The sequence below is a fragment of the Limanda limanda genome, chromosome 1 (assembly GCF_963576545.1).
Source record: "Limanda limanda chromosome 1, fLimLim1.1, whole genome shotgun sequence".
Classification (NCBI taxonomy): domain Eukaryota; kingdom Metazoa; phylum Chordata; class Actinopteri; order Pleuronectiformes; family Pleuronectidae; genus Limanda; species Limanda limanda.
The window spans coordinates 32,839,847-32,852,601 of NC_083636.1; the positions used below are offsets into that span (position 1 = coordinate 32,839,847).

The window sequence follows — 12,755 nt, forward strand, 5'->3', positions numbered from 1 at the left end:
TCTAAAAGGACAAACTAAATCTGTCTTAAATGGCAAAGTCTATTTCTGCCTTTGGCCATCACCGATCCCCCAATAGCGACTATGTGTGTTTTCTGACTGGGGATTAAATATAGATACTCAGAATTATGAGGAACAAACAGCTGGGGACTGGATTGCACCCTCACAAGTTGTGTTTTTGCTCTCGCAGCAATAAAACTGTTGTGCCTAATTTAACCCGTTTGAACAGCGGTGGAGCTGCAGGGTACGCGTCTCTGCCACCTCTAAACCAGATTAGGCTGTCAAATATACTTTTAGAGTATTTGATTTTTTTTTTACCCCCTTGCCTGTCAGTGTGATTTAGAGCTTGGCTGTTTTTAAAAAATTTTATATGTGAGATGTGTTGTGTCTCAGCACAGACGTATTAAAGGAATTAAAGGAAATGTTTCTGTATCATCTTTGTTTCTAAAGTCTTCACTGTTTAAATCATATCCAGAGCCGTGCTGTTATTTTCCGTGGTTGCTGTTGTGAAAATATATAAATCCTTGATCACAACTTCCCCGCTTTACTATCTTCTCCTTTTTAACAGTCGTTCATATGAACCTCCAACATCTTAACCTTGACAAGATTATTAAGAGACGGCGTTCCCGATACATCATTATGCTCACTTCCTGATTAAAGCTGAGGGCACTAATGGGTTATTATCTAAAAGAACAGCATCCGTTCAGATGTGTAAACTTTAATTTGTAGGGGTGATCTATGAGCACCCTGTAATGTGCTGGGAGATCTATGTGCAGCTTCATTTGATGCATTTCATTTAATTTTTTTTTTTTTTCTTCATTTCTTCAAACCCGCTTACCTCGTACTTTTAATCCCTCACGTATGCTTAAAGAGTGAAATACCATCACTCTGGTTCTTAATGGTGTCATAAAGTTCTCATTTGAAACAGCCCCCAAGAATATGTAAAGTCGACCCTCTGTGTCTTGTCACCTGCATATTCAGGGATACCTCAGATATAAAAGAGACAAAAAAAATGGAAGGTAAATACCCGCTCCGTCACGTTTTATCTCTTAAGGCTCCTTTATGCTTCTCCGCCTTTTTTAAAACGGACAGATAGGACCGCCCTATCCGTCATGGAACGCCCTCTCAGAGCGCCTCGGAGAGCTTTTCGTGCACCTCTGATTTTTCTATCTATCCGTGTTTATTTTGGAGACCCCACGGACAGCCCTTGGCTGTGATTGGTCCGCGAACTACATCATTTCCGTACGTCATCATTTCCCTACGACGTCATTTCCGGATTTCACATTTCCGGACCTCAAACTTCCTGCTTCAAAATAAACACAAACACAACTACGATTCTACGATTAATGTGACGTGTGTGTTAAGCCAGCGGAGTTGTCCGGCTGACGGTGGCTCGTTAGAGTACTGACGGCATGTGTGCACGGTCACATACGGTTATAACGAGCTTTCAAAACGGCGCTAGCGGGCTAGCAACCATGCTAACTGCGGTGGTAACAGTGCAAAAACCCGCTGTCACGACTTTAATTCCACTGCTATCATGACACTGTTTCTACAATACCGTCAGGTTAGAAGCAAACACTGGGTAGTAGTTAGTGTCGGGAGTCCCTGCTCACTGTGTGTGGAAGCTGGGGGGGAAGCTAGCTAGCTCCGTGTAGCTTCAAGCCACATGTAGCCTCAAGCAGATTCAAGCTGTGGAATCAGCAACACAGTTGGGAAACAAGACCGGGGAACCGCTGCGCTAAGAAACGATAACATCAGCATTTTGACCCGCTGGGTGTCACTTTATTTAGTTCTGTTAGTTGCCATGGTTCAGTGTGTGGGAGGCAAGCCGACAGAGTAAATAAACACACGTGGACTTCTTCTTCCCAGAAATGGGGTAGGCTTCGCTGAGCTCGTCTTCCGTTGCGCCACCTATGGGTTTGGCGGGGAATTGTTTTTAGACGGATAGTGGTCGGGAAGGCATATATCAAAAAGACTCTCTGGTCTCCGTAAGTCCCTCTCCGAGAAACGGATACGTAGAAGCATAATGGAGCCTTTAGTTGAAGCTATTAATTATATGTGATTGATGTTGTGAGCGCACAAACACACACCCACACTTTGGTGTAATGTTTGTTTATGTAGTCTATTTCAATGAGTGATCAGCTGACAGGAGTTAATTGCAGTGATAATTATAATTATAACAGCATCTCACTCAGTAAAGTTTTGCGTCTTAAACACGTGTTGTAGCGGATCTCTCGGCCACGCTCTCGTCTCGCTGCAGAGGGGGGGGGAGGGGACTGACTGAAATTTATTATCTGAAATGCAAATCCTCCCCCTTCTCAGCACCTTGTGTCTTCGGAGAGTTGTCGGAACTGAGCGAGCGAGTAGCCGGTGGGCCGCGCTAATGGCTAACCTTAAGTCCCTCCATTCAGCCGGCTGAGTGCTGCATGACAATTCTGAATTACCGACAGCTTTTCCCACGCCTCCACCTCGGCGTGATGAATGGCCCCAATCTCTTTCTGGTAAGGGAGGTTAGCATTACATTCATGAGATACAGTTATTGTATCTGAGACTGGAGAGCTGTTCCAGTGGATGTTGAACATATGGGGGCTTTTGTCCGAAACACACGTGTGAACAATGCATAATGGTTACAGCACATTTATCATTCTTCCTCTCCTTGGCGTTTGGCACTGTACTCCTCGGAGATCAAGAATGCTATCCATCAATTTGTTTTCTAAAATCTTGACATTTCTGCACTGAAGGCCGAGCCGACGTGATCTTACAGCCTCTGTGTGTGTGGTGAGAGAGGTCGTGATGGGATAACGTGATCGTTCCATTATGAGAAGACCAAACACGTCTCATACTTAGAAACACAGAGTTCAGTCCCCACTGGTGGATGTTGATAGCGCCGGATTGTAAATCACTGTGTCGGGCTGGGGGCGGAGGGGTAGTGACATCCTTGAGGCAGGAATTAAATGAAGAAAAGTCTATAAATTAACAGCTGAGACGAGCGTGAGGGTCTTCCAAATGTCAAAGTACATAATTTAACAAGATTAAGGGACGTCATCAGTTCATTTTCCTGCTCTCTCTCTCTCCAGCGTGTTCCCTGTTCCCTGCATTACAATCTTGAGCTTGATGTTTTAGGAAAATAGGCCGGAAAATGATAACCCGAGAACGACTGATGCTATGGGGAGCATCCGATGCTTTGGAGTTTTCACATTTATCAGTGGTTTCCTTATGAACAGTTTCATATTTTATTTTTGATGAGATGCTACAAAAACAAAGAAAGCAGAGGAAGCTGCTCTGGATAAGTTGTAAACACTCAGTGACAGATGTTGTCAAATTAATTATAAACGGGTGGAAAATCTTGGTTACTAAAATTTTTATCAAATTTTAAGAAGTTTATTTAAGTCCTGTAAATTTCAAAGTTCAGATTGAGGAAAATCTCAATTTGTTTCCTGCAGATCTTTGGCAGCGTTGGAACAAAATGTTCTGACATTAAGCATGTGTCCGATTTGTCTGCTGTTAGAGGAGGATGTGAACACTGTTCAGTCCGTACAATCAAAACCGTGTTAAAGGGCAAGAAGATGAAGTCTGGCTGAAGGTCTGCTTGTCTCTCTACAGAAAAACAAACTTACCTTCTTTCCTTTTCCCTTCATTTAAGACACAACTGCACCATTAACGCTTGAACACATCGTCCAGATCTACTTGTTCCACCCTCAGGCCTTTAGCTGGATGGTGGTAAACTGCTGTAATTGGTTATAGCACTGCAGAGCAAGGGGGTAATAGCTTCTACCAAACCGCTCGGCCGCGGCATTAAAACGGGTAACTGATTTTTACATTTTGGCTGATGTGGGTATATCACCACTGTGCAATCCCAGTGTAGCCTTGTTATTAATATTTCACTCCCAGTCTACAAGGTCGTCTTGTGCATTAATTAAATTAATTCATGCGGTGGCAAACAAACCTGTCCTTTATTTGAACATCCACTGGAATATTTGTCCTCAATTTGTCCCAAATGATGAAGACATGGAATCACGAAATGAGTCGGATGAAAACACGCTGCTCGTGTTGGTCTCAATTAAAAATCCTTGATCGTATTTTGAAAGGTTGCATTCGCTGTCTGTCTTTTTCTGATTATATGTTTGGCAGCGCTGCCAGTCTGAGTGCACACTGTGAGTAAAGATTCGATTTGAGTGTTCAGGCTTTTGAACCTTAAAATCCCTGTGGTTATTTTAGTTTCTAAAGCAACGAAATGCAACTTTTTTACCTGAAACCAGCAGCTTCAAAATGAGTTTGATGGATCACCAACTTGGAATTAATAGAATCGTGACTGTTTTCTTCTCCCTCCTTACTCCGAACGTTTCTTCTCTCTCTACGTAACTGTGAGAAGAACAGATTAAATTGTCAGAATTAGTTTAAGAGTAACTCTGAACTATAGATTAGTTATAAACTAGTTAAGTCAGGCTAGTTAGTAAAACCAGACTTCTGAAAAATATGAAGAATCCTACACTGAGTTTTTATGTATTACAGCGGCAGCTCTTCTGGTTCAGGACGCCGGGGATCATGGGTAATATCCACGGTTCAGTTCCCATCAACATTTACTAGACACAAGCTGAGTCAGCAGAAAAAGTTCATGATGTGTCATCTGTTTGTGAAAGTTGGATAATGAATCCCAACTCATAAACACCAGAATAATAGGTCTGTACAAGTTATTAATGGTAAGTGCAATGAATGGGGTATTTGTTAGAGAATTCACCTGCTGCAGCACTTATGCTTAATTATTATGTCTGATGTTTCACTAAAAAACACTTTGGTTGAGCCTGAAGTGAGGACTTGTGGACCCAGTCATAGTGTTTGCATGTTTGCAGAGGTGGTATATTAACATTGTGTGGAAGTTGCTGCGTCTCAGCGTTTGCGATATTTGTTCACTATAGTAAAAGCATGAAAAGTCTCATTCCTCTCGATGTCTTTTCAAGGTTTGTGTGGATGAAAGAATCTGAGAATATCCAACGCTATTCTTTTCGTTCTCAAAGGCAATGTATTCAGTCAAGTAGTATAATTGGCATATAACGTTCATCTTGGTTTGAATCCATCCCTCCTTCCTCATCCTACCCTCTCTCATCTTCCCCATCTCACCGTCCTTTTTTGCCACCTCACCCTGATTAAAATGCACACGCTGACCTCCGCGCCCGACTCTTCTTCTCTCCCCCTAATCTCTGCCTTCCTCCTCACCCCCTCTCCACATCTGCCTCCCACCACCTTCCCTCCTGCCTTTGTCTCTCTTTTTCCCTCGCAGTGTCCTGAGGGGCTGAGGCCAATGAAAGATGGCTCGGGTTGCTATGACTACTCCATGGGCATCGACTGCACCGATGGCTTCAATGGAGGCTGCGAACAGCTGTGTCTCCAGCAACTTGTGGCCCTCGAAGACGACCCCAGTTCCAGCAACGTGCTCATGTTTTGCGGGTGAGAATAACTCGAGGGGAATTATTTAAAGTTGTCTGGAGGGCCGGGAGTGAAGGTTCCTCGTGAAAGAGGCTTCACGATTGTCATTTCAATCCAGAAATGATTTCTAAGGCAAATACCAACATGGAGGAAATGAGATATGTAAATAACAAGTAACCAGTGACTTCAAATCCATTTTACATGTGATGAAAGACATTTTGTTAGGGTTATAAGAAAACATTGTTTTACCATACAAACCCAGAAATAGAGATTGGCAAGCTTCTATACTTCTTTTCATATATAAGACATGTAAGTTATGTAAGTATAAATACAAGGAAACATCTACATCTATAAAATTATAGAGTATGCACCACATTTGTCTGCAGAGAAGCTTAAATTGTTCAGTGCAGGTGTTCAGAAGGATAAAACCTGGATCTTGGGTTAGGGTTAGGGTTAAGGTTTCCTTTTAGGAAAGGTTATTCTGTGGCTGTGAAAGGCTACGCAGCTGACCGCGAAGGATGTTCCTCCATGGTATTCCAGGATTTAGCAGGTTTTTTAATGTTCAACACCATTATACCACCTCTGCCATTCAACTTCTGTACTCAAGGTTGTGTGGATCAGTGGGTTCAGGATGTACGTGTCATGTTTTTTATGCCTCTGTGCCGGCAGCCAGTGGACCGGAGTTTTCGGGTTGTACATGCGTCCATGTGACTTAGTCTGCTGAACAAGATATCTAAAACAATTCCTGGAGGAATGTTTTCAAATTTGGTTTAGTTAACAACTTTTTAATTTAGACTCAAAGATGAACTGATAAGATTTTGATGGTCAGAGGTCAAGGTCATTGTGACATTGCAAATCATGATTTTGGTCTTGTGAATAGGAAATCTTGGGAACACCACTAGGGAACTCAAGGTGACTGTGACCTTTTGGCCTCTTTAACAAATGTAGAGTTTACCTAATTTTGACAAGTTGTCACTTGGACTCAAAGAATGATTAGAAAACTGATTAAATTGCAGTGGTGCAAGTGATGATTATTTGAGTCTGTGGGGAAAAAAGCAAACATACAACCACACAGCAGTAATTCTAGTTTTAAGATTGGTTGTCTTGGACTACATAAATACCTAAAGCCTGTAGTTGGCTGATTCTGGTCTGTTCGGCAATTTGCTGATGATTATCTGTTAATGAAAATAAATTGAGTCACATTGATTATGGTGTTGTGAAAATTGCTGAATCCATATTCCATTGTGGGCCCAGTGCTCACATAAAGAAACTACACATGCTCATTTGTCGGCCGCTCCAGGCAAATTTTTTCTCCATGGCAACTGGAAACTTATAAGTGGGGCGGACTGACAGGTGAACGATGTCCTAATTCTCCTTGAGATGTGTCAGGTCCACAGCGTCGGATGGTTAAGTTCTTTTCCCCAGAGCTTTAGTTTATCAAACACTGCCAGTGAACAGGCGGATATCAAAATACAATTTGCTGCAATGTCCACTCTGCTTGACGTCTTCAGTATAATTGACTGGACTCACTTTCGGATAAGGGTACATGCACAATAGCACACGTCAGGCCATGATTGATTCCTTCATTGATTAGTCTAGTGTTGGCATAAAGTCTTGTTAAAAATAGACTGTAAAAATTGATAGGTAAAACTAATGCAGTGCATTTCCTGGAATGGCTGGTCTCGATCTGTAGTTTTTAAACTGTTTTTTTATTGAGAGGGAAAATGGCTTTGCTTTCCTCTTTGCAACAGATAATCAACCTTGAGAGGTTGATTATTGATGATTGTGCAATTAAATGGAGGAGTTATGATACTCTCTGACTGATTATGCTCCTCTGAGCACTGGCCTATCGGAAATGTTTCCAGCTAAGTGCTCACATCCACAGTCTCTACCAATATATCATCAGCTGCAAATATACTGTTGTGCAAATGTTGATGGTAATATATATATCTTGCATCTTTGGATGAATTGATGATTAAATGTAAATTAACGTGTCTGAAGTCAATGTGACCTTTTTCCATCCTCAGTTTTTTTTGCTTGACCTTAGGTAACTTCTTTGAATGCCAAACCAAACATAGCTATTAAAAAGTATAATCATGCACACTTGATGCATACAAATACAGCGAGGTCCGATATTTTGGCAGTAGACAAATGTCTGAACATTTTACTGATGCAGTCAGCGAGGGGTGACTAAGCTTTCTCTCTTAAAGCCACCACTTCATAGAATTCCCTGCCCACTGAACTTAGATTAATTCTTTAGTTTCTTTTAAATCCCTTCTTCAAACTTTTCTATTTATGAAAGATTGTACAAATGATTCACATTGGCTCATATTTACACTGACCAAATCTGATTTAATTTTAGATAGATATTGTTTCTCTGCTAGTGTCCCATAGTTGTATTCTCATTTTATCTGTAAGGTGTTATCCTTTTCTTGTAAATAATTTTTTAAATTATTATTATTGTTTGAATGTTTGCAACTTGCCCAATATGGCAATAAGGTATTAATAGAAAACTCAATACAGTCACAATTACTTTTGCTACAAAATGTATTTGATTTTGCAGTTTAATTTTATATTAAATTCATATTTTTAGTCGAGAGGTTTGAAAGAGAAGGGCTGAGATACCATTTTGATTGAAAGTTCTTTGTCCTATCTGTATATTACAGTTGTCTTTAATCTTTATTTAGATTCAAACAGTGTCAGATCTCTTGCGTTTTCATTTTGCTTTATCACCAACCTTTATGCCAAAATGAATCTCGCAGTATCTGGCATCTTGTCAGCAACGATACATATAGCACATATCCGTTCACCTCAAGTGCAAATATATTCACATGCATTACACATTACACTTTGTACTGACAGCCCCCCCCCCCCCCCCCCTGTACGCTCAGGTGTGTGCAGGAGTACAAACTGTCGGGGGATGGTCGCTCCTGCCTCCTGCAGTCCGACAACTGTGAGGGGCCGAGATGCCCAAGGCAGGATGTCCACTTCAATGACACCCTGTTCGGTGAGATGCTGCATGGATACAACAACAAAACCCAGCAGGTCAACCTGGGACAGATATTCCAGATGACCTTCAGGTAACTAGTGTACACATTTACACTTTCTATTTGTTCTCTCATTGTGAGTTTCTGAGAAATACGTGGCTTTATTTACTCGCATCTTGCGCCTGATTCTTTTCTTTCCCCCTTTGTCTCTATTTTGAACAGTCTCGTTTTATTATTTACATCCACAGGTGAAGATTACAGGCGCATTCTCTCCCACGATACCTGTTGTTTCTCATCTTGTCTGTTTACGTCTCCGAAGACAAATCATCCGGAGTAGCTCTGTCTTTTATCAGTTTCGGGTTTGCAGGAGAGATATAACGGCTCCAGATCTCACCAGAGCAGCTCTGAGAAGCAGTTCTTAGTTTTTTTTTGCCGTTGGGATGCTGCATCTGTGTTTGTGCAGGTGTGGGTGAGTGTGTAGGTGAGAGAGAGAGAGAGTGAGAAGGGGGGGATGAGAGAGGGATGATTGAGTGAGGCTTGAGACGTATCCCATGGCAGTTCTCCCTAAACTGTCAGCCTTTTGAAAACCTGGCTCGCTCTGATAAGTCCCACTCTGTTTGTAGCGGATTGCTCGTGTAATCACAGTGAGATGATGAGGGCCTATCTATGCACAAATACAGTGCACGCAGAAAAACACGCTCAACGTACATCTTCCATTATCTTTGTCTGTCTTTTATTCCCTAACTTTCCTTTTCACAGACACACACACATGTACTACACACATCGACAATTTTCGTTTCTTTCAAGTAACCATAGTGTGCTTTTCGTCTTCTTGGCCCAATAGGCCACAATACTGTAGCTTGGCAATATGATCCGTCTGGATCAGGTACTTGTAAAATATATTACATGACAGAACGATTTCTACAGTATATGGGGCAGAAATCAGACTGTGTTAAATTTTCATAGAAATAATATATAATATAGAAGTAATATTCAATCTAGACAGATTTTATTTGAATTTATGTAGAATGTCTTTGGGAATACTCAATTTGTACTTATATATATTCGTCTAATAGAGATTTACTATTATTCAGGCACTGTAATTATACATAATTCAATATGTAAGTGTCAGCATGTAATGTGTGTACTTCACTATATAGGGACTTCTTCATAGAGGACTATATAGAGACCTCATCGGCTTAAAAACAATGTCAACATGTCGGCTAGTGGAAAATCTCACAATGCATTTTAAGGGTTTATTATACACTCAGTATTATTACTTTTAGGTGAAAAGCTAAATGTTTAAATGTAGAAACAAAGTTGTTTGCCGAAGTTTGTGCTGTGATGCGCTGCTCTGCTCCTAGTTACCATAGGTTGTACAGAAATCTTCATGATACATTGTGGTAAACAATGTATCATGAAGATAGGTATAAAAACAAAATCTCTTAACATTCAGACTGTGCTCAAATTGGAAAATTCCATATAGTTGACTGTGTATTGATTAGTGAGTGACTTCTTACGCAACCAATGTCTTTCATGAAACATTAGTCAAAACTACATAATGTATTGATATAGATAAAACATTAGTAGTCAATGGTCTGACCTAGGAGATGCCTTCAGGAGGTGGGTGACCTCAACTGCCAAAGTAGGAAGTGTCTGGTCACTGCATGTAATTGACTTGAGTGAATCCTGTTTTAAAAGATGTTCAATAAACACTGGTCTGTCTCAAATAGGCGAGACTTCAACCCTTTGGCAAAGCACATAAGCCTAAAGTGAATTCGTAGGACTGACTGACACGTCTAATATGGGACAGGAACTCATTTGACAGCATAATTCCCCCAAAGGTTCAAGTGGCTCAACCAGTTGGGGAGTTCGTCTAATACACCTCACAGGGCTCTGTTTGACGGATAAAACAAAGGCACGGCTTGAGGATTTTTAAACCAGGGAAAGCAGACTTCCTCCGTTTGCCCTTAAGCAGCGGGGATCACAGTGGGTCTCCTGTCTCCAGACTCCAGCTCTAGACAATGGGTAACTGCGGCCGGTAGTGGGATTAACACCCAAGCCGGGGCTCTGTGGATTTATACACAACAGGATTGAACTATAGTCAAACACTGTGGCAGCAGAGAGACAAGCTAGTCAAGAAATGAAAGATGTGAGTGAAGACGACAGGACATAAATTAGAACATTTTATTGTTTACAGACAAACATGTTCCACTCCTTCTGATTTCAACACTAGATTTACAGGAAGTACCATCTTTTGAAAGCATGTCAGAGTAAAGAGGCCAGAGCTGGTCAAACTTTGTATTATGTGGAAATCAAATACTTGAAAATGTTCGCCTTTACAACAGCCAGTCAAAGAAAGTTTAAAAAAATCATATGTGCATTAACTTTTTCAATTTCCAACACTAAGTGATTTACTCACCTCTGTTCTTCCTGGATTTACTTGAGATTTGTCCGCATCCGAAGGAGTGAAGGATCTCTCTGATCCCATTCACACTTTGTCATCATCCATCATCTCTGGAAGCTGCTTTATATGTTTTGACTGACATACAGTATATCACTGTCAGTGGTCCAGTATATCAGAACTCTTAAAAAAGGCAATCTAGTGGTTGGATTATTCTTAAATCCGTAAAAAATAAAAGAATTCAAAATACTGCGATGCTGCAAAAAGAAGCACTCATAAACTAAAAAACAAGATTGCAAACCATTTACTACATCCACAGTTCAACTCTGACTAAATGTGTTTGGTCGTCTGCAGGACGTCTCATAAAATTGCAATAGAGCTAATAATCTTTACAGAGAGATCTGTAAAAGATGGAGTCTCCCTACAGTGTCAAGGTAACTGCAGTCACATGCACTAAATAAATATCTAATAAAAAGGGGCACTTTTCCATCTCACTAAACAACAAGTTGAAGCGTAATGACCGTAAGGTCACAGTTCTCCATCCATTCGTTGTTTGGCCTCTGGTTTTGTGGTTATTTATCTTTTTAAAGGAGACATATTATGCTCATATTCAGGTTCATACGTTTATCTGGGGTTATTACTTGATTTACATGCTTTAACGTTTAGAAAACGATTCACTTTCCTCATACAGTAGTGACGAAAAGAGAGAGACCTTGAACACAAGTGGCGAAAAAGGACTTCTCGCCTTCAAGTGGCTGGGCTCAGCCTTAGATTCAGGCTGATGAATTCTGACATCCACAGGGAACGTTTCCTTCACATCAAAAGGGCAGAGTTGAGGTGGTTCAGGCATCTAATCAGGATGCCTCCTGGGTGCCTTTCATTGGAGGCTTACAGGACAAGAACAACCAGGAGGACGCCCAGGGGTATATCCAGAACTTGAGGGCTTACAAATCCCATCTGGCCTGGGAAGACCTTGGGAACCCCCAGGAAGAGATGGAAATGTTGCTGGGGAGAAGAAGGATGTCTGGAATACCCTTCTGGGCAGGCTGTTCCCTAGCTGGGATATGCAGAAGATAATGGATGAATGGTTTAATGAATGGATGGATGGATGGATTTCCTTCTGTCCATTGCTGCAGCACCTCCTTTCAGCCTGAAACGCTTGGTTTAAACTCCAGTCTCTTTAAGCCCCACCTCCCAATCTGTCCTGATTGGCCAGCTGGCCCAATCTGCTCTGATTGGTCAACCGCGTCCCGCACATGTAGGAAATGCCAGCGTTGGATTTTGCTCTACCTGGCTTTGTTTGGGGCCATGCCAGACTTGCCACTATTCACACTGCAAATGACGGCCATTGCAACGTCATGGTGCAGAAGTATCATCTGACTCAGGAGCAGTGTTCTCTGTGAGGGAGAGGATCTGTCTTTACCTAGGACCTTTTACATGCACAAAAAAAACTATCCCACACTAGAGAAAATGCAGAAATAAAACTGAAGGGAAGCGGTAAATCAGTGCTGCTACATGTATTATTCTGCTGTGAGATTTCTGTAACACACAGAACAACAAAATTGTCTCCCTCCTGCCTCCCCCTTCATTTTACTACACCGGTGCAATTTGCCACCGTCTCCTAGAAGCTGGAAAAGCGTCCATACTAATGGGGAGATGCACACTCAGCTGTACATATCAAGTCCCCTGCAGTCGGGCGCTCGGCTGATTACGTGCAGATGACAGGCAAAGTGCACTTCCAGGCAGGCCTTTTTGGGATAAACAACACACATGTCTCCTGGTGCAGAATGCATCTGAAACGAAGCGCAAAAAGCATTTATATAACCCGGCCCACTGTACACAGTTCAGCAGTTATTGGAGAGAGCAGGCGATATGAAGCAAACAAAAAAAAGGAAGGAAGCGAGAATCCGTGACTGAACTCAGCAATAAATTAGAGGGTAAAA

At 41.6% G+C, this 12,755-nt stretch overlaps 1 protein-coding gene across 1 annotated transcript in view; it reads left to right on the forward strand.

Moving 5' to 3' along the window:
• Positions 1–12,755, forward strand: part of LOC133012294 (astrotactin-2-like) — a 243,249-nt gene that overhangs the window by 154,364 nt on the left and 76,130 nt on the right. The window contains exons 12-13 of the mRNA XM_061080275.1: positions 5,276–5,442; positions 8,313–8,501. Of these exons, the coding sequence (XP_060936258.1) occupies positions 5,276–5,442; positions 8,313–8,501 (356 nt within the window). The remainder of the gene's footprint in view (positions 1–5,275; positions 5,443–8,312; positions 8,502–12,755) is intronic.